The sequence below is a fragment of the Numida meleagris genome, chromosome 1, assembly GCF_002078875.1.
Source record: "Numida meleagris isolate 19003 breed g44 Domestic line chromosome 1, NumMel1.0, whole genome shotgun sequence".
In the NCBI taxonomy this organism is placed as follows: Eukaryota; Metazoa; Chordata; class Aves; order Galliformes; family Numididae; genus Numida; species Numida meleagris.
In genome coordinates, this window is record NC_034409.1 from 76,118,599 (window position 1) to 76,142,646 (window position 24,048).

A 24,048-nucleotide genomic window follows, 5' to 3' on the forward strand; every position below is an offset into this window, starting at 1 on the left:
CGAGGATTCACACGTCTAATGTGAATGTTAGTATCCAGCAGTCGAGTGTAATTTTCCTCAGGATCTTTTTTTATAAGAAAAGATTCTAGCATATTTTTTCCTGACATCAGTTAAAATGTAGGCCTGAGTTCATGTGAATGAATTGGGCAGCTGACTGTACTGGGTTGCCTGGCTTTGAGTGTGCATTAGTGAAGTTTGGAATTTTTTTGTTTTAGATTACTTTCAAAACAGAATCGTATCACTATGACCCGAAATGCTGTATGGGCTCTGTCCAACCTCTGCAGAGGGAAAAATCCTCCTCCAGATTTTGCCAAGGTAAGAAATGTTTAGAAGGAAATGTATTGTGAGGTGTAGGTGTCCAAATAAGCAGTAAGGATGGTGAAGCTTAAACTACATAGCGGAAATATTTCTGGATTTCTCTGAAACAATGATGGGCTTCTTACAAATGAAGTTTCTGAATGTTTTTTGTTCTTTTGGCAGACGTTCACAATCACTGTTTTGATATTTCTGCCTCCTGGTTATTTATTTATTAATCCCATCACACAGTAGAACACAACTCTGTGCATCTTGCCTTCTTTAGTGCAAAGAATGGCACATCTTAATGGAGATGTTTGAGATTAAGTTTCCAGACATGGTTCTGTAGATGCTGAAGAATTTTAGGTGCTTTTCTGCTTGCTTGTTCCTCCCTACTAGTGTAGTTGCAGCCCCAAACCAAAGTGCTAATGAAGTCTGAAATTTTCCAGGTATTCAAGACTGTGATGCTAGTGTGTAGTTTTATAATGATGCATGCAGAATTAACTGTCATATTAATAGATATTGTAGCCCTTTTGATTGCATAATCTATGCTTCTCTTTTAATGTTTTGCAGGTTTCACCTTGTCTTAGTGTGCTTTCCTGGCTGCTCTTTGTCAATGATACAGATGTATTAGCTGATGCCTGCTGGGCTTTGTCCTATTTGTCTGATGGCCCCAACGATAAAATCCAGGCTGTGATTGATGCAGGAGTCTGCAGAAGACTTGTGGAATTGCTGATGTAAGAAGTTTGTTCTGAGCGAATGCATTATTCACTCCTTTCCCTAAAATCATGGTTCTTGCGTCAGAAAGCATAATTAGATATATATAATTTTATTAAATTATATAAAATTTTCTAAAAAATAAAAACAACAAAATTTGAATTTTATAATTTAATCTGTCTCTAATCAGTCCTCTCTATTTGTCGTGAGCAACAGGAACAGTGGAGCTTTTCCTGTGCTGTTTTTTCAACACGTAGCAGCTGCATTTTTGTAAAATTTACAGAAGAACAAGAAACAATAGTTTTCCGTGATGTAAATTAAAAAGGCTACTAGGATTAAAGCAGTCTGCTGAATTACTGAATAGAATGTATTAAAGTACCTTTTTTTAAGTACATTCATTTCTGAAAAAATTATTTATTTTTCCGATTCTGATTTTAATAATGAGAATGGAGAGATGCAGTGCAAATACATATAATGGCAGAATATGATTAAATGGCTGATGAGGATGTGCTTGAGTTAAACGCAATGCTTCTGCCAGTGTTCCTCTGTCTCATTATCTGCCTTTGTGCATGCTACATTAAGCATGTTCCATGCTTACGATTGATTTTTTTTGCTCCCAAAGATGCCTGTGCTGTCAGGTACTTGTATTATAGTAATCTCATGTTTCAATTTTTGTGTTGCTGAATGATATCTTGGGACCTAAATGTTTTGAACTCTAGAATGAGTTGCTGTTAATTTAAAATCAAAAGTGTTTTGATTCAGATCATTGTAGAGAAGTTAGACTTAGCTGGCAAATTTTTCCTTGGCTCATTTTCCTTCCTTGAGGATGTGAAGATGAAGGTGATTCAGTATGGTTAACATCTCAATCTTGGTAATTTTAGGCATAACGACTATAAAGTAGTATCTCCTGCCTTACGAGCTGTTGGGAACATTGTCACAGGAGATGATATCCAGACCCAGGTATGGATTTACTTCCTCATGTGTTGTATCCCTGTTCATCTTTCTGTTAATATTGATGTAACTTATTCACAAGTACCTCTTCCTGTTGGTTTTAAGTTTGAAGGATTGAAACTAATTGCCGTATGTAGTGGTTTTCTTTTCCTGAACTGCTATTTATTCTTGCATTGCTGTGTCTGGAGTTCTTATATAGCTGTGCAATACTTGTTGAATCTTTCTTTTCTGATTTGTTTAAAGCAGTCTTCCTCTTAGGCTGAATTTTATATTGAATGATGTAGTGTGATGGGGCAATTGAGGGCCTATTGCATTTGATACCCATGACAGTCTGTGGTGAATGTACCAAGAAAGAATCAGATCTTGGATGATATGTAATGGAGTCTGGGCACGTGCTTGGGGAAGTAGGTGGCAGTGGCTCACACCATTGTGTTCGAATTAAACTGAGAGCCAGGAACCTGTTGTCTCAGGGGTACAAAGTTGTCAACCTTCTGATTTGTAGGCTTTTCAAGAGGTAGCAGCTCCTATTAGTTTTTGTAATCAGTGAGAACAGAGAGTCCATGCCTTCTATGCATGTTATTTGTGGTCCACTGACTGGTGGCAACCTTTTTTGCATGCAGAGCAGAAAATCCTATTATGAGCTTCATCTGTTGTACCTTTTGTTAAACTTTTCCCATTTCTTTGTGCATTCTGACATCCTTTTGTCAGGATCAACTGGTAATATGTGAAAGAAAAGTACAGAGTAGGCTGCTGCTTTTGAAGCTTTGCTGACTTTTGGCCTCCATCTCTTGTTCACAAACTAAAAGGCATGAAAAGCATGCCTGTGTGATGCAGAGCTGTCAGACGAATGCACAAGCAAATTGGATTGAAGTCACAGGCTCAGGCAGGCTTGCTGTGGTGGGCTGTTGACTGTTATTAAAGCTGATAGTAGAAATAGGATCAGGAAGTGGTGGTAGCTGAAAATGGCGAGGTGCATGCAGTGGAGGCAGTTGAGATGGCCATCCAGGTGATGGTGGTAGCAGCTGGGGATTTTAGATGACATGAAGAATTTGGAGAAAAACACTTTACTGATAGTATCTGATTCCCCATGCAAAGCATTGAATTACTTCTTCCACATAAATCATGCTAAAGATAAAATCATAGTTCCTCACCCTGAGGCTTGTTCAATGATTATTTATTGGTTTATATAAATGTATCCATTTGAATTTTGTAGTTCTGTGGCAGTCAGATCAGACACAAAAATGAGTTAGCAACAGCAAGATACTGTTTGAATATTTTGTAACTAGTGCTGGTGGGGAGAGGTTAAGGTGTTTTATTGATATTTACTTATAGTCTATAGTTGGATTGTATAGGCATTGTTCTGTTTTTCTCAGTGGCTGGTGTTTTTCAGATCAGTTGTAAGGGTGGTTGAGATACGTTTTGATAAGAACTGTTGTTTTTTTTAAATAAAACCATGAGCAATCACTCAGTCATGTGTAAGGCAGATAATTAAATCTACATTTCATAAAGTGAGATCTTTGATTTCACTTCAAGAAAATGTTTCAACTACTTTGCTGCATACAGGTTTTTTTTTAAGGGGAGCTTACTGAAGTGTTCTTTAAAATTCTAAGAATAGTTGAAGGAAGATAGTCTTGTGTGCAGACTATGCCATATGACAAAGAGGGATCCAGAAGATGCACAAAAACCTGTAAACAGATCTGAGAGGGAGAAAGAAGAGTCAACTTTGACAGTAAACACATTTCTGAATATGTGAACAACATATAAGCCAATTGCCTGAAGAAAGGTTTGTGTGCCCTCCTAGATCTGTTGCTTGTGAATAGAGAAGGTCTCGTGGATGAAGTGGTGGTTGGTGGCCTTCTTGGCCATAGTGACCATTAAGTCACAGAATTGAAAAATCTTTGGTGATAGGAAAACTACCACCAAAAAACTCAACCCTTGATATGGGGAGAGCAGATTTCAGGCTGCTCAGGGAGCTAGTTAGTAAGGTCTCCTGGGAAACTGCTTTCCAAATGCACACTTCCATCAGTGCTGGTTACTTCTTAAGTACCGCCTCCTGAGAACACAGGAACAGGCAGTCCCAAAATGTTGGAAGTCATGCAGGTGGGGCAGAAGTCCAGCTTGACTGAACAAGGATCATCTTTTAGAGCTCAGACAGAAAGTGTATGGCTGCTGGAAGGTAGGTCAGGCAACACAGGAATACTACAGCGATGCTGTTCATCTTTGTAGGGAGACAATTCATGTGGCTAAAGCAGAGTTAGTGTTGAAACTGACCGATACTGTGGGGGACAGTAATTTTTTTAAATATGTTAATGACAAAGGGAGGACCAAAGATAATATTGGTTTGTTACTTGATGAGAATGGGCACCTTACAAACAGGGACATAGACAAAGCAGAAACACTTAATGACTTCTTTGCCTCTGTCTGATGGTGGGCTGTGGCACCTCAGGTGCTCTGAGTTGGAGGACTGTGACTGTGGTAAGGATCAACTCCCAGCCAACCTCAAACTTGTATAGGATTTTCTACTCCACCTAGGTGCATATAAAGTACATGGGACCCAATGGGACAAATCCCAGCATACTCAGAAAGCTGACTGGTGTTGTTTCAAGACCTCTCTCTACTTTTCAACGGTCTTGGGAATCTGGAAAGGTCTCAGTTGACTGGAGGCTGACAAACATTGTTCTAATTCTCAAGAAAGACAAGAAAGAAGACCCTGGTAATTGCAGGCCTGTCAGTCTCACTTCAGCACTGGTAAAATTAGGGATAAGATTGTGCTGGATGTTACTGAAAAGCACCTGGAGGACACTGTGGTCATTGGTCAGAGCCACCACGAGTTCATGAGGGGAAGATTGTGTTTAACTAATTTAATTTCCTTTCTCATAAAAGTCACCCATTTAGTTGACTGAGGGAAGCCAGTTGATGTTATCTTTCTGGATTTCAGTAAAATTTTTGATACTGTTTCTCACAGTATCCTTCTGGACAAAATGTCCACCATGTGGCTAGACAAAAACATAATGTGATGGTTGAAGCAATTGGCTGATGAGTTGGGCCCAATGGGTTATAGTAAACAGAGTTAATCAGGCTGATGACTGGTCAGTAGCAGGGTTCCCCAGGTCTCAGTTTTAGGACTGGTTCTCTTTAATGATTTCATAAGTGACTTGGATGTAGGACTAGAAGGTATTTTGAACAAGTTGGCTGACAGTAGTTTGGAGGAGCTGTTGACTCCATTGTGGGTGGAGAGGCCTTGCACAGAGATCTAGACAGAGGACTGGATAATCACCAATCACGTGAAGTTCAACAAGAGCAAGTTCTGGATTCTGTATTTGGGAGGAGGCAACCCTGGCTGTACATACAGACTGGAGGATGAAATGCTGGAGAGTAGCCCTACTGAAAGGGATTTGGAAGTCTTTGTCAAAAGCAAGCTGAGCATGAATCAGCAATGTGCCCAGGAAGCCAGGAATATGAACCATATTCTGGGGTGCATCAAGCATGGCATTGCTAGCCAGCTGAAGGAAGTGATTGTCCCACTCAATGCTGGATTGGTGCTGCCTCTCCTTGAGCACTGTGTGCAGTTCTGAGCACCACAGTACCAAAAGGACATAGAATGACTAGAGAGTGCCCGAAGGAGAGCTACAAAGATAGTGAAGTGTCTGCAAGGGATGACATGTGAGGAACAGCTGAGGTCCTGTGGTTTGTTCAGCCTAGAGCAGAGGAGGCCAAGAGACCACCTCAGCACAGCCTTACAGCTTCCTCAGAAGGGGAAGTGAAGGAGCAGCGCTGATCTCTGCTCGCTGGTGACAGCAACAGGACCAAGGGGAATGGCATGAAACTGGGACAGGGGAAGTTCAGATTGGATATCAGGAAACGGTTTTTCACCAGAAGGTGGTTGGGCACTGAAACAGGCTCCCTAGGGCAGTGGTCACGGCCCCAAGCTGCTGGAGTTCAAGAAGAATTTGAATGATATTTTCAGGCATATAGTCTTGATTTTTTTTTTTGGGTGGTTCTGTGTATCTGGGAGTTGGACTCAGTGATCCTTATGGATCCCTCCCAGTGCGGGATATTCAGTTTCTGTGATGCATCCTCAGAGCACAAACTTTATTTTCCGTAATATCTCATTTCCAACAATTAGTAGTTGCCAGTGCTTGGAGTTGGTCAAAAACATAGGTAGTATATGTGAGGGGAAAAAAATATTCCAAACTTTCTTGTCTCAACAGATATCTGATAAACCCTGAACCATAACCTTTTTTTCCCCCTAATATTTAATTTGCTATATAAAGTTTTTAGGAACATGTGCAGAGACAGAGGAGGAGTTGGGGGATGGAAAGGGGGATGGAGATAAGGAAGGGAGTTCACAGATTCCAAGATCAGAAATCCTACAAAAAAAAAAAGCTGCGGGAGCAGGACTTGTCCAGCCTGGGGAAGAGAAGACTTTGGGGGGAGACCTCATTGTGGCCTTCTGATGCTTAAAAGGAGCTTATAATTGGGAGGCACGCATACTTTTTACATGGTCTGATAGTGATGGGTCATGGGGGAATGGTTTTAAACTAAATGAAGGAAGATTTAGGTGAGATCAGTTTTGGGCCCCTCATTACAGGAAAGACGTCAGGGCCCTTGAGCATGTCCAGAGAAGGGCAACAAAGATGTTGAGGGGTCTGGAGCACAAGTCTTATGGGGAGTGACTGAGGGAGCTGTGATTGTTCAATCTGGAGAAGAGGAGGCTCAAGGGAGACCTTGTCACTGTCTACTACTTGAAAGGAGGTTGTGGTGAGGTGGAGGCTGGCCTCTTCTCCCACATCACTAGCCATAGGACTAGAGAGAATGGCCTCAAACTGCACCAGGGGAGGTTCAGTTTGGATATTAGGGAAAATTAGGAGTGGTCAGGTGCTGGAACGGTCTGCCCAAGGAGATACTGAGTCACTGTCTCTGGAGGTGTTCAAGAAATGTTTAGACGTGGTACTAAGGGACATGGTTTAGTGGAGAAATATTGTTGTTAAGTGGACAGTTGGACTAGATGATATTGGAGATTTTTTCCAACCCTGGTGATTCTATGATTCTATGTTGGAGGAAATTCTTTACTCAGAGGGTGGTGAGGCATTGGCACAGGCTGCCCAGAGAAGCTGTGGATGCCCCATAACCAAAAGCGTTCAAGGCTAGGTTGGATAAGACCGTGGGTAAGTGGTAGGGTGGCAACCCTACCCATGGCAGGGGAGTTGGCACTAGGTGATCTTTAAGGTCTCTTCCGACCCAAGACATTGTGTTTCTGTGAAATCCTCACCATTGCTTAGCTTAACACTCCAAGCCCTTTCACCTTCACAAACAAGCTGAAGACTTTTTTGTGAAATTGTGTAATGTACCATCTTTGTAAGCTGCCTGCTTTTGTTGTACAAGGTGAAGCTTTGTGGTTCTTGGTAGGCTTTTCAGAATTTTGGCTTACTTTTAGGAAATTGCAATTTATTTAAAAACAAATAAGTTTTGTTTATTTTAACATTTTTTTTATTGAGAATTGCCCATTTTTAATGTCTTTGTCATTGAGCACAGCTTTGGGAACAGTTTGACTCACTGTGCCAGCTGATGTGAAAAACTGAAGTAGTTGGAGCTTTGTGGTATGCAAAAGCATGGAAGACAAGAATACAGGAAAACAATGCTGTCTCATTTTGGTTTGATCATAATGGTCTTAGTATCTTGATGTATACAGGGGAAACTGAAATCATAATGAAGGCAAGATCTCTTAAACTACTCAGTTGTTTTTTGTGTTACCTTTTCTGCATGTAAAATACAAACATTTATTTCTTAGTTATTGCTCTTCTATTTTTTTTAAAGCATTTTAGAAATATCTTGATGGCATACAGTTTCTAGCTTTTGAAGACACTGTATTCCTTACTCCAGGTGATTCTATGTCCTAACTTTCCTCTAAGATGTGTTTTTCTTTTTTCTTTTGTATTCAGGTAATTCTAAATTGTTCTGCCCTGCAGAGTTTACTGCATTTGCTAAGCAGCCCGAAAGAGTCTATCAAAAAGGAAGCCTGCTGGACAATATCTAATATAACAGCTGGAAACAGAGCCCAAATCCAGGTAACCTTTTCAGCTATGATCAGTAATCTTTGTCTTTCAGGCTAGAAAAAAACATCGGGTGATAAACTGTTTTTTTTTGTGTTATATGTATATGCAGTTACATGGCCATATAATTAATTGGAAGCAAAAGCATATTATAGGCTCTGTGCATAATCAGAATATTTCAATGCTTCAGTCATCTCTCAGATGCAAATTGGAATTACTTAATTTTATAATATTAAACAGATTATGAGGGAGATAGACAGCCCTTCATGCATTTGGCAATCTCTAAGATACAGAAATCCTCAAGTAAGAAATGAGTAAGCTACAAACTTTAAGAATAAAATAACTTCAGTTGTTCCTTGTTTTCACCACCAGATATGGATGAACTACATTGTAAAATACTTTCTTTATTCCTATTTATATATTCTTATAATTCCTAGTACTGGCAGTTGTACACTAGCCAAATCTGAAATTGCTTTTTATTAATCTGAACAGTAATTGAGGAAATTTAACTTTTTGCTTTGTGATTTGTCTTTCTTGGTTATACCAAATTTTGTAATCCTCTCATGTTATGTAATAGCACAGAAAAGCAAATGGAAGTCTCAGTCATTTGTGTCAGCCAGTACAATAAGGCCTCCAAAAACCCATGTCTTTGTTCTGAGTCTTGATTGAAGTTCAGCTGTCGTGAGGAAGTCCTGGGACTTGTCTCCAGGTGATATAAATAAGAGATTGACCATCTTTTCCACAGGGAAGATTTCTTTTCTTAAACTATAAAATGAAAAAACTGCTAAATATATATTTTTTCCCTGGATCTGGAATTTTAAGAGCGGCACACAGCTATACTAAGGGATTTTTTGCTTGGCTTTCAAAGACAGTGCCTCTTAATCTTATCTTTTTCAAAACTGTTGGAAAAACAGAGTTTGGTGAAATATACAAGGTTGCTATCAAGCTGCATGAAAATTTTCTCACATAAATCAAATTTAATTTTTCTGAATTTGTATTTCTCAGTGCTTTTTTCATGGGATTTAGAGAGAGCATTCTCAGAGATTGCAGAGAACATGTGGAAGCCTGACTGAAGGCATCGGGTCTTTGAGGAATAGAAACGGATAGCAGAAATATTAGATATTAGAAATATTTTTGCTACTGCTTAATAACCTGGCAGAAGTAATGTATGGGTGCACAAAAACTAGGCCATGTCCATGTTTCATTAGTCAGTTATGCTAATGTATACTTTTCCTGGGAAGGCAGTCTAACGTTTACTAGTCTTATATCTGATGTCTGTATTATTCATCCTGCATCATCAGAATCAGCATGAAGTGTTAAGCTTCTTCACCAAAGGGATAGAATTATTTTTGTGGAAAAACTTGCAGGAGGTTACGAAAAAAGCATAATACCTGCTTTGCAGGTGGCGCTTGTGATCTCTTAAGTTATACTACTTCTTTAAAAAACACGTTCAGCTGCTGACTCAAATGAGATCTTCATCTACCTCTCAGGAAGAACAGGAAATAAGGATAACATTTTTCAGGAAGATAACTCAGTCTCTCCTAAGATTCTTAGAATTGAGTGTGAATGTTTATCAACTTAAGAGATACTCATCTTAGAAAATAAGGAGTCAAGAAAACAAAACTTAGGAGAGGTGAAACACTGTGTAGCTCTTGCTAATCTGATTCAAGGATGTGACTAAAATGAAAGTGGAACCGAGGGCAAAGAAACCTTCTACAGTTGTAGCTGCCTTTCTCAGTCAAAATTTTATTCTTCATACTGAAGATCATGTTGGGGTTTTTTTGCCTGAAGCAAAAGGGATATGGTCATGTCATCTAACTTTGGTCAAGCTCCAGAAATTTTGATTCTGGCTTTGCTGCAGCTTATGTATTACATCTGTGGACTAGGTGAACATTTAAGAAAATGAACTGTATAAAATTAGCCACTCTGTCCCTGCTTTTTCCTGTATCAGGAGTTCTAACTGTTGTACAGTTAGCAATGCAAGGAAAGTAGTCAGTACTACTTGTAGTGGGGTAAAAATGTTGTTTGCCTTTGCTTTCCTTTCAGTGAAGGATCTTTTGGCTGCCTTATCCATGCTGTTACTACCTTAGAAAGTACTTCTCTCTGTTTCTGTCTAGAGGGTTATTGCTTTTCCTGGGAAGCTTAAGAGTTCTAAGCGTAGGAGTTCTGCGGAACAGTCCAACCCAATACATTTATTTTTCCCAAGTGTTTCAGAGATGTACTTCAAGATGCTCAGTCATGTAGGGGTGTTGCAACCTATGAGAAAAAGAGCTTGAGAGAATCAGAAGTATTCATGTAAGTCATTCTGTAAAGAAACAAGCATCTGAAGTGTCAATAAAAAGTAAAGTTCACTAATAGAGCATTTTTTCAAAATGCCAGGATTTCTTTTTTCATTTTAAACTGTAGTACACCTAGAAACTATTTCAATAATCCATTCACTTCTGTGCCTTCTACATTCATTGTACCGTATCATTCTGTTCAAGTGAAACAATTAGTAGTGGCTGTTCTTGTTAGCACAGCATTCTTAGACCTGATACACGCTGCTCAGACATCCAGAAGTAAGGATTTAAATGGAATCTTAACTACAGCTTTTATAAGACTCTGTCTTTTAAACCGTTGTCCCATTTTTTTTCCAATAAAATAATGATAATGTAGTACCTTCGATGACAAAACTTGCCTAATCTAGCAAAACAAAATTGTTAGGTACATCTGTGTGTGTGTGTTCAGTAGTTCTTAAAGGCTTCAAGGTGTCTTATCACCAGTTTAGTCTTATCGCCTGTTTAGGCCAGTCCCCTTTCTACTGAGAACAGATTAGAATTGCTTTCTGGCTTGGGAAAGGGAGATGAGAAAGCAAAGAGGGGGGATTAATCCCATGTGTCATTAATATTGCGCCTTCATTTCTAGCCAGTGATCATTTAGAAGTAGAGAAGAACCCTTAGCTTTGCATAGAAAAATATTTGCGGTTGTGTGGGCAGAAGCTTTTTTTCTCAGAACTCTTGCATCATGAAGAAAATGTAGTGTAAACCAAATCACAAAGTGCGTTTAGATTTGAAAGAATCCAGCTTAAAACATAGCCTGCCTTAGACTGTGCTGCAGACAATATAGGAAGGCTATCTGTTGATGAGCATGTGCATCCATTTCCAGTGAAAAAATGTGAGAAGAAAATTCTCAGAAGTGAAAGCAATTGTTCCTCATTTAATAAATCCTTGGTCCCAGTTCAAACGAATTGAGCTGCCTTTGAACTGTAAACACATACTATATAGTGAAACGCTGGCTGTCCCAAGTGAATAGCCAATATGGTCCATACCATTGGCCATAGAACTGAAATTAAAGTAAGTAGTTATTCTGATCCTGAGTGGAAGATGATTATCCTGGTGATTGACATTTTGGAAACAATGTCTATCATGAGCCTTACGTTTTTGAAACTGCAAAAGGAGGCCTGTTAGAGGAAAACTGAAATAAGGTATGTTTGTGAATGTTTACAACATGCTTCACTAGAAATACAAATTAGCACTACAGGTGTAATTGCAGTCATTATCGTATGCTGAAAGTCTCAGCACAGATGTGTAAAAATGTTCTAGAAGAGCTCTTATTCTTCTAAAGCTAGTCTGACTGGAGATTTTGTCTTCTGAAGTTTAAAGTGCAGTGAAACCTCCTATCAGATCTGGAAATGTTATGTCGTCTTTTCTCACAAAATTCCTTCTCTGAGATATTCCTTCAGGTAACTCCTACTCAGTATCAATCATTGTAAATGCTTGAGCTGAAAAATACTTCAAAATAATTTTTGAGGTTGGAATATGCCGTTTGTTAAAGATTCTTGGAGATGATCCTATGCTAAAATGGAGAGTAGAATCCTTGTCTGATTTCAGTAGCTGGGAGGACAAGGGATAATTTCTGTCTGTGAAGAATATCTAATTTAACTAAGTGCATGAACAAACCTATCTTATGAGAGTGTTTTTGTTTTTTTTTTTACTTTGTAGAAATTAATTTCAAGGGTAGCTTTACACGTTGCCATGAATTAAAACATCACTTTCTGAGAACTGGCCTTCCTTATGGAATGAATTCTAAAATACTAGATGCAGCTCTAAACTAAACTTCTTTTCCTTCATCCCCAGTATTTCCAAATTGTTTGATAGTTCCTACTGCAGGTGGTAGACTGTAGCCATATCTATTAGAGTTTCTGCTGTATTAACTAGATTTTGAAGACACACAATCTTTAGCCAGAAAGCAAATAAGAGTAATTTCAGTTTTTCCTGAAAGGTGAATACCTGCTTTATGTAGTAAACAACATGATTGTGAATTATAAGCTATTCTTACGAGTGGATTGTTGCTCCAGAGTAGTATGTTAGAATATTATGGAAACTTTGGGTAGTGCTCAAACTGCAATCTAAGAATCACTTCTGAATAACAGACGAAAATTAAGTATTTTAGTAAATCTAATATGTATTTTATCCAATCAGTATTAACAGACAAAGCTGTATTTAGTGTTTAAGATTGCATTGGATTACACTCCCTCCATCCACCCACTTTAAAGTATAGAAAAATAAAGCTAGAGGGAAGGACTTCTATATTCATTTCCACTTTCATACTGTCTATAATGCTGTTTGATAGCACACTCCAAAGGCTTTCACTGCCATTCCTAAAAGATAAGACAGCAGTCTCTCACTGTTAGATTTGCACTCAAACACAATAAACTTTTTCTAGTGTTAAGGCAATATAAGTTAACATGCATGAAGTGTGTGGAAGTAAGTGCTGATCTTTGTTTGTATTTAATGTTTAAAACACAGGAGGCTTAATTTTTTTTTCCGCCAAAGGTGGAAGTGAAAGCCTTTCAGAGTGTGTTATCAACAGCGTTTAGGCAACGGAAAAGTGTGATAGAGTACAGCAGTCTTTCCCCTCTTTATTTCTGTGCTTTTAAGGTTTGGGTTGGATGTGTATATCCTGATGCAGTCTTGATTGTCACTAAGTATAGTTTTTGTTTGTTAATTTCCTAGTTTGTATACAGCTTTGCTGTACTTCAGTGGATAGCTTCCCCAGTCAGGGAGAAGGGGAACTACATCTTCCTGGGAATCAGAAGGAGAACTGCACAACTGAAGCTAAATCCTGACTGTCGACCCTTCTGAAGGGTATGAAAGGCTATCAGATGCCTCAGAAAATGTTGTCTAACTTCGCAAGCTGTTGAAAAGCTATGAAAGGCAGTACACCAGGTACAATCTTCCATATGTGACAGTGAAGACATCATAGGAGTTCTCTCCTGTTGACAGGTTAAGAAACTTACCACTTCTTTTCTGATGTGCCTTGAATTCTCACATGAACATCTGGAACACTGAGTGTGACTGTGCATGGTAGCATCTGGATCTGTGCCATATTTTTCTTCAGAGTTTCCTATCCTTGCTGAAATGTGATGTGGGAAAGTTTAGCAAATGCTACCTTTTGTATCAGTTTTTATAAACTGAATGAAATGCATTTTTATCAATTGGGTGAAGATGCAAGCTGAGAATTGTCAGAAATTGTCTGTAAAGGCCACAGTAAGACTGGGGACACAGAAAAGGAATAACATGGTTCACATACAATGCTGCTGTTTTCCTAGGCACGCTATCAAGTTATTTAAGTGTAAAATATGTTTGATCCATTCCATAGTTTGCACCAGTGGCCTAAAATCTTTGTGCCTTTTGTAGTGGCAGGACTTTAAAAAAAAAAAAATCAGCAACAAGATATGTTATTGCTGAGAATGTCACTTTTGTCTGGGGACTAGCAAAACTCAAAGATGAAAGATTTTTAAATTTGTGTTTTAATAAAGGTCTATGTTTAGGCTTCCATGTATGGTAAACCCGTATATCATGCCATATGGAGGGCAACAGAGCTAGAATACCTTTCATTCATTTATTCTGTCTGAAAACCTCAGCAGTTCATGTTACTGTATTTTTTGTAGAAGAGACTCAAAGCTGGAGACGCCTCAACACAGTGCTGTCCATTATATTGCAGGTTCTTCCTGAGAACAGGTAGCAACCTTGTGTAAACAATCTAGAAGTTTGCTTTATAAACAGTTTGGAGTGTATGGGCTTAGTGTCTATGTAAACAACATAAAACTCCATTAGAACTGAGATCTCAAGTGTTTCCTGGGTCACAAATTACTGTGAAACTCCTATAAACTGAAATTTCCAGCCTGGAGGAGGAGAACATAGCAGTAGGACTATGCTCACAGCTGCCAGATAGAGATGACTGTAATCTCTGAATTGCTAAAGTTACTGAGAGAGCTTGCAGGAGCAGGAAAACGCAATCACACTGTAAGACTTGCTTCCTTTCACAAGCGTATGCTGAATCATGTGTAGACACTTGCATACTGTATGTATATTTTTGTATTCCATATGATTTATTTGTTGGAACTCAAATGAAGGGGAGCAAATTCAATTAGTATTGTCCAGTTCATGTACTGACTTAATACATTACTGCTGAAGAGTTGCTCCCTATAAAGTAGTTAGACTTAACACTGATGCAGATGTCATAAAACTCTGAAAATTCACTTCCATGTAGTTCTGTTCTTTAAACGGCAATATTATCAAGTGAAGAAACTTCATTAAAAGAAATGAAAAGGATGGAATGTTTCTAAGGTGAGAGTTATTGGAGTTTTGCAGCATAGGAATGCCATCTTTAAAAAAAAACAAACATACAAACGTATACGATACAGTGCTGTAGAAACATGAGTGGCATTTGAGAAGGACTGATTATTCCTGGCTTTTGAGCAAGATCATCAAAGAGAGAGACAGCAGAGAAATGACTGTGCTGTCTCCAGGACAAACAAGCACATACTGTTTCCTTCAGATGTAGTCAAACTAGAACTCACTGCTGCAACTGGGAATTTAAAAAGATGAAAAAATACAAAGGGTTTACACTTTCCTGTGCATCTGCTCTTGATTGCTTTTGAAAGCAGGTTGTTAATATATTTTGTTCTCATGTGCAAGCACTACAGTAATTTGGACTGAGAAAAATCCATGTGAACTGCTGAGAATGACATGTTCTTTTGGAGTGTTTCTTTAAACTTTTATCCTCTTGGCCTGCTGTTTTACCTGTTTCTTTAAAAATTTCAGTCATATTTAGAAGGCATACATATATAAGAAAGTTACTGTACATCAGCTGCTCAGAAAGAATGCTTAAATATCCTTTGCCTTATGGCTAGTAAGAAGCGATTTCCCACCTATTTTCATGAATGGCCAAAGCATCTTTGATTTTTTTTTTTTAAGGAGCAGTTACTGAACTGAAATCCCTTAACTGTGTTCGTTTTACTTAAAAGCTATACTGAGCTTGAGCACTTCTTTTTTATATTCACCACATTACTTTAGCTTTCAGCGTACTTCCATATCAGATAGACTGATACGAATGGTAAGAGGGGAAAAAAGTCATTCAAATTAACACTTTGTAAATCTTTGGTTGTAGGATCTCATCTTCCCACAATCCTTAAGGGTTTTGCTCTGCCTGGGGTGTGCTTTTCTTCAAGAGGAAAAAAAAATCCATTTCAGTAGCTTACTCTGTTATCATGTAAATAGATGTACTTGAGAGGAATGTGTGACCTACTTCTAGAACAAATGTTGTTCCCACATCAGAGCTAGGAATCCTTGTGTATTCTAGTTCAAGAATAACCACTGTAAGAAAGGCTGTGAGACGTGGGCTTTAAAATAATAGATGCTGCAAGCACTTTAATGCTTTATTTTATGTATCAGTGTGTTATTCTTTCTACCACACTGAAGCTTGTGCTCTCTAAGGCTTTCCTTCAAAATGTGCTACTATAGACTCCAGAGAAGTTGCATTTTGATCAGTGAAGCCAGGAGACATAACTGAGAGACAGTTATGAAACCATGGTATTGGGGTTTCTTACATCCCATTGTTAGTGTTTGTTACTGTCCTTTCAGAAGGTGGAGTTTGGCAGCAGGGTTGTGGAGACTATAGTACTCAGTACCTTTATCAATGCAGAAAATGGAAAAGGATTTATGTTGAATCTTCTCACTCTTAGAGGACTTTTCCCTCCAAATCTAAAACAAATATGAAAGCCTTCAGTGCTAGAAAACAGGCAAATGTAAAAGAGCTTTTTGTTATCCATTTCCTTTGTCTTGTGGTGGTTGTCAAATTGGTACACTGTTTTGACTCGAGGCCCGCAGATTGCCTTCACAGAAGCATACATTCTGTGTAAGGGAGACTGTTCATAGAACTGTTGATTGAAAACTCGTGCGCAGCTGTGTGGATTTGCAAGTTCATGCAGCATGGATGCCCAGTTAAACAGGAAGGTTAAAAGAAAGAACTGTCTATAGCTGTATGCTGGATGCAGTCTGTTCCCCTCAGTGGAGCTCCTTGCGAAGAATCTCCTCGGCTTTCTTTGATTTTGCTGTTAGCAGTCCTATGATGATGTGCTTAAAAAATGGTTGTTTAGAACTGTACCCTAAGCTCTTGATTCTTTCAGTGATCCTTGGGAATGTGTTTCAGATCTTTATCATGGGTATATTACTGAAGTGGTTTCATTTGTCTCTTACTGTAGAACAATTTTTTCCAGAAGTTACTAGAAACTTTGAGCTGCTAAATACTCATTTGACTTGTATGAGTTTGATAGGCTATGCAGTTAAGCATCTTATCAAACAATCTGTTGCTTTGTCTTTTTACCAGGAAAGAACATACTGGTGTTTGCTTGTTTTGAGGAATTCTTAGTTCTTAAAGTACGTTCTCACTTTGCACTGTTGTCTAATCCAATCAAAACAGTAAGCTTATGATCTCTTTTTTTTCCGTTTAGGGAATTTTAATGACTTAGTGGTTTACTGACTTAGTAGCTGAGCGGTTCGCTACCTGGAAAAGTGAGGAAAATATGGCATTCTCTTGCTGTCAAAATATAATTAAGTGGCACATTAGATATGACGGTAGTTTCACCAGATCTGTTCAATTTGGAGTAATCATTTACCCAGGGATAACTTGGGTTTTGAATCTAACGCTATGAACAGAATTTTGGCCATTGAGAAGTTTGCTTCACTGTTTAATGTGTGGTCCTGAGCATAGACGTTAAATGAGCCAGCACAAGGAATTTATTTCTAATTCCAGTTATAACCCTGACATGTCATTTCTTTTTTGCAGACAGTCATCGATGCTCATATCTTTCCAGCTCTTATAAATATTTTGCAAACGGCTGAGTTTCGAACAAGGAAGGAAGCAGCTTGGGCCATCACAAATGCAACGTCCGGAGGCTCTGCTGAACAGATCAAGTACGGAATAGTACAAATATTTCAGTGCAGCTGGGTGAACTAGTGTTTGCTCAGGGAATCAAATTAGAAATCTAAAAACTGGAAAACTTTTCTATAAAGAGTTGGTACAGTTCTGATAGGTGCTGTGTACCGTTGTGTGCTTCCAGCATTTGTCTACAAAGATGCCATTTTTGCATTGAGTTGTGAATGAGCCATTCATTCCTGTGTAGAGAAATCACATGAGAATTTTAGCTGTGATATTTAATTTCATTAACTGAACCATTTCTCTTGTGTGAAAAAAATTAAATTTTAAACTTGTTTCACAGTGGTCATTTCAGAATGTAATAAAATATGTTAGCGGACTGGAGAGGAATGGCTCAGAGACCTACTGCCAAGCCCCTGAAAGTAGGGCATCATATGCATTGTTATTCCTGTTTCTTATACTAGTATATTATGCCTATATGCAATTTTGTATAAAATAAGTACTTAATGTTGCAAATTAATATAGTTCATATTAATAATATTCATTTAAAACTTATAGGTAAAGTAAGATGTATAAAATATAAGTTAGAAAATTATACATAAAGATATAAAATAGACAGATTACGTATATATTTTCAGTATTTTAGCAGAGTTGGTAAGATATAAATAGCTGTAGTTTTTCTGTTTTCTCTGATCAAGTTGGTATTTTATCTGATTGTTTTGGTTCTTAGTCCTTCACACTAAATACTTAAATGACAATATCTACTATAACTTCACACAGAACCTAGTTAACTGTTTGTAATGTTTTTCAGGTATTTAGTAGAATTGGGGTGCATCAAGCCGCTCTGTGACCTCCTTACCGTAATGGACTCAAAGATTGTGCAAGTAGCGCTGAGTGGGCTGGAGAACATCTTGAGGCTTGGAGAGCAGGAGTCCAAACGCAGTGGCACCGGCATTAATCCTTACTGCGCTCTTATTGAGGAAGCATACGGTATGAGCAAAACATCTGTGGATGGCAGGTGTTAAAGCAATGGCCATGGATCCATTAGAGCTTCAGTAGACCAGATAGTATTGATTTCCTTATCACTGTTATCTTAAAACTGTTCTTTGACAAGTTTCCATTTACCGATGTACTTCAACATTTGCATTGTTTTTCTGTGTGTAGCTGGAGACAATGTATGCAGGTGATCTTTCTTGACTTTTTCACACTGAGGAAGCTTTCTGGACGTCATTCAGCCTGTAGTATATTCCCTCCACAGCAGATAAAACTTCTGGAGCTCTGTTCTGTTCCACAGTTTTCAGGCTTATCCTTTCCCTCTCTGCTGCCCTGCAGAATTCTGCCAGCAGCAGCAACTTCCTGGTTTGCCTTTGCTTTGCTGTAGTTATGGTATTTACTGCAATCATTTTATCCTGGTTCTGAGGTACTGCTACTCTTTTCTTGTTAAAAGGCCTGAGGTCTTCTTAGCTGTGTCTGGACATTTTCTGTCCTGTGTGGTACATCTGTTTCTCCACCTCAGCAGCATTTCTCAGTAGAACTAAGTATCTTTGAGAACAACTTAATTTCACGTTTCATGCCATAAATAAGATTGTCTAGCAGAAGTCTGAAGGTGGAGAGCTTGTAAGTTGCTCACCATTTAACACTCTTGCTGTACTGGGGGATTTTTCTTAATGCATTTTTCGTGGACTGCCGGCTCCTCTCTTCCATATGGCAAGTACAGAGCATACAGTAAGTGTGCTTGCTCTCCATGAGGTCTTGATACTCTGTCCTCTTAGCACACTGATGTTGGGCCATTCTGCATTCCCTGTCTGTAAGCTCACAGCTTCCCTTACGTTTTCAAAAATACTGAAGTGGCGAGAAATCCATATATAATTTATATGGCTATGAAGGTGTGCTTATTTCATATCAGTTCAGTTATGGTATAGAATCATTGTATGTGTGTCAGTTGCACAGTAAAACCAGTTAGTTTTAACTGTCTTTGGAATAAAATAATTGAAGTTTCTGGAAGATTCTGAATGACAGATTCCAGGTAAATTTGAGTATTCATTCTGTTAATAGCAGCTGAAAGTGGTAGACTGAAGAACCCAGGGGATTCCTTCCCTTCTGGATCACTTGGACTCAGAATTGTTCCCTCTTCTTGTTTCTAGGTCTATACAGTAGAGAGGCAAAGCACGAATTCCCCATTGGTGTATGCATACTCTCTTTTGGCGCAGATATAGCTGGCCACAGAGATATTTGGTTACCTGGCCACTGAAGCACAGGCTGCACGAAATGCCCAAATCTTCTTCTAAAGATTGATGGAGTGTGATGTTTACAACAGACTGAATGTGATCATTGGTCGTAATGCTTCACCAAGCTGTAACCTTTGCATACTTCTTTTCTCTGCAGGCCTCGACAAGATTGAGTTCCTCCAGAGCCATGAGAATCAAGAGATTTATCAGAAGGCATTTGATCTGATTGAGCACTACTTTGGAACAGAGGATGAAGATAGTAGCATTGCCCCACAGGTGGATCTCAGCCAGCAGCAGTACATCTTCCAGCAGTGTGAGGCTCCCATGGAAGGCTTCCAGCTCTGAGGTGCCTCTGTGCTGTGTGCTCCTCTACATAGCCAATCCTGTTGTCGAGCCACAAGCCACCTGTGGAGTGATTCTCTCAGTGTTTTCCATAACCCTGTTTGCGCTCATTTGCTTGCCTTGTGCACATTCTCTTACATACATCAGGAAAATTTTGGCTCTCCGTGGCAGGATGCCCCCTCCTTGGCAAGGGGTTGCTGGAATCACACTTCTTCGCTAGATTCTGAACCTCTCCACTATCATCTTCGTGAGGTTGAGGCACATTTCTATACTTTGAGATATTCCCTACTCCTATTACAGGAAAAGAATCCCACTTCCACTAGCCCCCTGCACTCCTGGCATCCAAGGTAAGGCTGCCTTTCTCATTTATTTACTGCAGTGTGTGCCTGCAGTTCCAGGGAGACTTTGAGACTTTCTGAGAACATGGCTGAATCCGTTTCCCATACTTTTCCCCGGATGCCTCTTTGGATCGCTGTGTGAGATGTGTTAAATCTTCATATGGAATGTATCTCCTTCGCTGTATGTGCCAGCTGGAGCTATTGGAATATAGATCGTTACAAATAATGGAATAAGTCTTCTATCCCCTGCAACAACAAGCTCCAATGGACGTGTTTTCTGGTTCTTAAGAATACTGAATACACATGGCCCTACCCCTTCTCAACACTGAGCTCTCAATGTGGACTGCAGACCACTGTGGAGATCTGCGTACCTTCCCAGTTTTTCCATCCACAAAAAGGAACCTGTGAATAGGTCACTCCTACCACCTCCCCAGAAATGACTTTTTGAACCAGCTTTTAGAATGGAGAGACTACCCTCACTTTTGCTTGCCAGCACAGTATAATCCGGCCAGGCCTACCTTAAAATCCAGCCCTTCCTGACTTTGTGCTACAGAGTCTGGTCCTCGGTAGTAGAGTTATGGCTGAAAAATTTCTATCTGCCTCTTTACATTTTTACACAGCTTGACTTGAACAGAGTTCTGAAAAATTACCTTCTGAACACAAAATCTTAATTTGTAAAACTCAGCACAAGGAGTGTTAGATCTCCTTTTCATGAGACAAGAGCTTCCTTTCCAACTCGCCTGACAGAATCCTACTGGTCAAGCCTCGTATTTAAGAACTAAAATGACACTACGCTCAAAGGATAGTAATATTACACCCAGATCCACCTGGCCCTTTCATTTCATTTTTCCTTCTGCTGTTTATGGGACTTCAGGTGAATTAGCATGGAACGCTTGGTTCCTAGAGGTGACATCTATAAGGCATTGCTGACTGCATGACAGCTGTCATCCACAGCTGTAGACTGCCCTTCTGCTAGCAGCATGTTCTTGGCTCCGCAAGCTGCTTGGATCACAGACATCTGATGCAAAGGCCGGCCACTCCTCACTGAGTTCAGCTAACACTGACGCCAAACTCTTCGCAAAAAGGGGGAGATGCCACGTGATTGAAAGTGGCAGTTCCATTTTTGTAAATGCAGTGGATTCTCCAGGCTATCTGTCCCCCTCGTCCCCTAGCAATGGGCTATGTTCTTTCAAGCCATTTGGAACATTTGTAACACATTTGTCCAGTGTAAGCATTTCAAAAATGCCACTGACGTCTGCAGCGTCGTGTACCTGTGGTAAATGTTAGTGGCAGAACTGTCTGCAAGATCCTCCTTACAACTCCTCTCAGCGACAAGCCACTGCAAATGCAAAAACAGCCCATTGTATACAGAATAATACAAATATCGCTTGTCAGAGTGCTGAAAGAAGCTAGGCAAAGGCCCGAACACATCAACTGTGTGTCATCACTATTTAAATACAATCTTTGATTCTGTCTGTGCTTCAGGATGGAGACTGACCTACGTGGCTGCTGCCAAGCCACCTGCTGCCTCCCTAGCTAAGCCAGTTGGCCTCCCCCTTCCCTCTCCCGGTTATTTTCTCTAGTGCTGCTTTGTGCTGAAGGAACATTTAGTTTACTGCACTTGATCTGTAAATGAACTTTGATTCTTTGTAATCCTAGGGGGTTAAATTTGGTGGTTAATTTAAAAACAAAAAACCCTCAATGTTGCCTTTACATCACATATAAATAACTGTGTTTCTCTTTTCTTGAAGGGTGATAGAAGCACTGATTAGTAGCAAAATCTTGTTTTAGCTTTTGGATTTTTTTGTGCTGGATTTTTTTACGTGTAAATTTCCAATAACATGTCATTTCTATAAGATTTGTTTAAAATCATTTACCTCTTATTGGATGGTATAAAAATGCTACATATTTTGTAAACAAATCCGAGCAAAGTGTGTGTGCATATATTCTGTATATTCATATATGTATATTCTGTGTATATATACACTTGTGTGTATATATACATATATACACACACACATGTGTATATATATATACACACATGCGTATGTGTGTATATATATACATATCTATATATCTATATATATATATAAGTGTTTTCTCTTCCAGGCTAGTGAAAACAATGTGGTGCATTGGCATTTCCCTCCCCTGCCCCCAAGAGAAAAATGACAATTGCCTCTAAATGAGCGAATTAAAAAATGAGTCCACTTAAGCTGAATGGTGTGCCTTCCTGTGTAAGGAGCCTAGCCAGTGTTTGTTACTTTTGCAGTGGATATGTGAATTCAGAGCAGATAAGTATAAATCTTTAAACTTGATATGTTTGTTTGAAGTGACAGGCTTGGTTGACACAGGTGATATTGTTGTTGTATATACTTACACTGTGTAAAGCATTTGACTGGTACTGCATTATATTTTGACTGAAAACTAAAACAATACGGAAGTCAACGTGGCACACATTAAATGGATTAAAACGTGGCTAACTCATAGGTCTCAATCTGATTTTAAATGGTGCTCAATTGAATGTATTTTCATCAGGATCTTCCAGCAACCAGTTCTTGTCTTTGCTTTATTTAGCCTTACTAATGACTTGAAAAGAAAACTTGTAACAAAGGCTGCAAATTACACGAGTATGGAAGGGAGAACAGACTTGTGCATTATGAAAGGAAGAGCTTACTGATACAGACTAATCAGAATTACTTGGTAAACCAAGGGCAATCCAACTGTTTGTATTTTGATAGAGCCAAATGTGCGGTGTAACATACCCGTCTAATAAATAACATTCAGGCCACATGTAAAGGACTCTGTTTTGGAGGATAAGTGCTTCTGGAAAAAATGTGAGGATCTTCTTATGTTATCACTTGGACCACTGATTGCCTGGCGTGATTCTGTGTGGCTAGCATAATTCTCATAAGTATAAAAAGAGACCTCTGAGCAGAAATGGGGGACATACGTCAACTTCATATTCAGCTTTGTTGAAACTTCTTTTTTACAGGAACATTCTTAGTATTGCTATAAGCACTTTAAAAAAAAAAAAGGATGCTAAAAACTAGGAGCAACAACAACTGCTAAAAAGGTTTGAAGTTCCTTTCATGTTCCGCAGCAAACAGGAAGGAGCTGCAGTTCATTCTCTTGGTAGAGTTCCCAGTGGAACATGGCAGGCGGGGTTGCTCTCTTGCATTCAGCATACAAGAGATGGTAGGGCCGAACGTTACTGAAACCTCAGCAGCTAAACCAGGGCCAGTGCCTGGGGCTTCTGGGAATACACCACACAGGCAAAGCAATTATTTGAGGCAACTGCTGCCTAGAGACTTCAGCTTGTTATTTCATTTCTGTGTCTGTTCTTTGATGCTATCCAAATACTGGTAGTTAAAGTCCTTTCTATTAATCTGAAGGGAAAGGAGGAAGGCACTGACCCAGGAAAACATGCGTGTTCTTGACCCTGCATTTCTACAACAATCAGCATTGAGACTGTTGAAGAACCAAACCCCCCACTCAGTTCTAAAAGTGATGACGCTCCCGGTGGTGCTTCCCTGAGGATTTCCAGGACTACTGGCTTACCTTTGGGCAGCCTGCATCTCTGACAAGCTTTAAGTAATTCCCCATGTCTTCCAGTATAGTTTCTTCTCGTCTGGGATTGTCACAACATGTGATTAGTACTTTCCCATGCCAATTTCAGCTAGCAGACATTAAGATCTTCAGATGCCTGACTCTTAGTAGGAAAATAAACAAGATCTCTTTGTGTACTACTATGACACTGTCCATAGGGCTCCTGCATGGTCTTCTGAGACAGCGTTCAAGTTGGCAGATCGAGCACTGCATTGACATGTATCTGGAACAGGTACTGTTAAAAGGTGCATGGTGTAGGATTAGTAATTTTACTTTTTGGAATAAAAGTAAGTGGTGTTGCAGAGTAAACCAAAGGGG

At 39.3% G+C, this 24,048-nt stretch overlaps 1 protein-coding gene across 1 annotated transcript in view; it reads left to right on the forward strand.

The window, feature by feature from the left end:
* Positions 1-22,920, forward strand: part of KPNA1 (karyopherin subunit alpha 1) — a 51,208-nt gene extending 28,288 nt beyond the window's left edge. Inside the window, exons 8-14 of the mRNA XM_021396614.1 lie at positions 216-315; positions 868-1,031; positions 1,893-1,971; positions 7,905-8,030; positions 17,127-17,254; positions 18,028-18,206; positions 19,602-22,920. Of these exons, the coding sequence (XP_021252289.1) occupies positions 216-315; positions 868-1,031; positions 1,893-1,971; positions 7,905-8,030; positions 17,127-17,254; positions 18,028-18,206; positions 19,602-19,789 (964 nt within the window). The 3' untranslated portion in view covers positions 19,790-22,920. The remainder of the gene's footprint in view (positions 1-215; positions 316-867; positions 1,032-1,892; positions 1,972-7,904; positions 8,031-17,126; positions 17,255-18,027; positions 18,207-19,601) is intronic.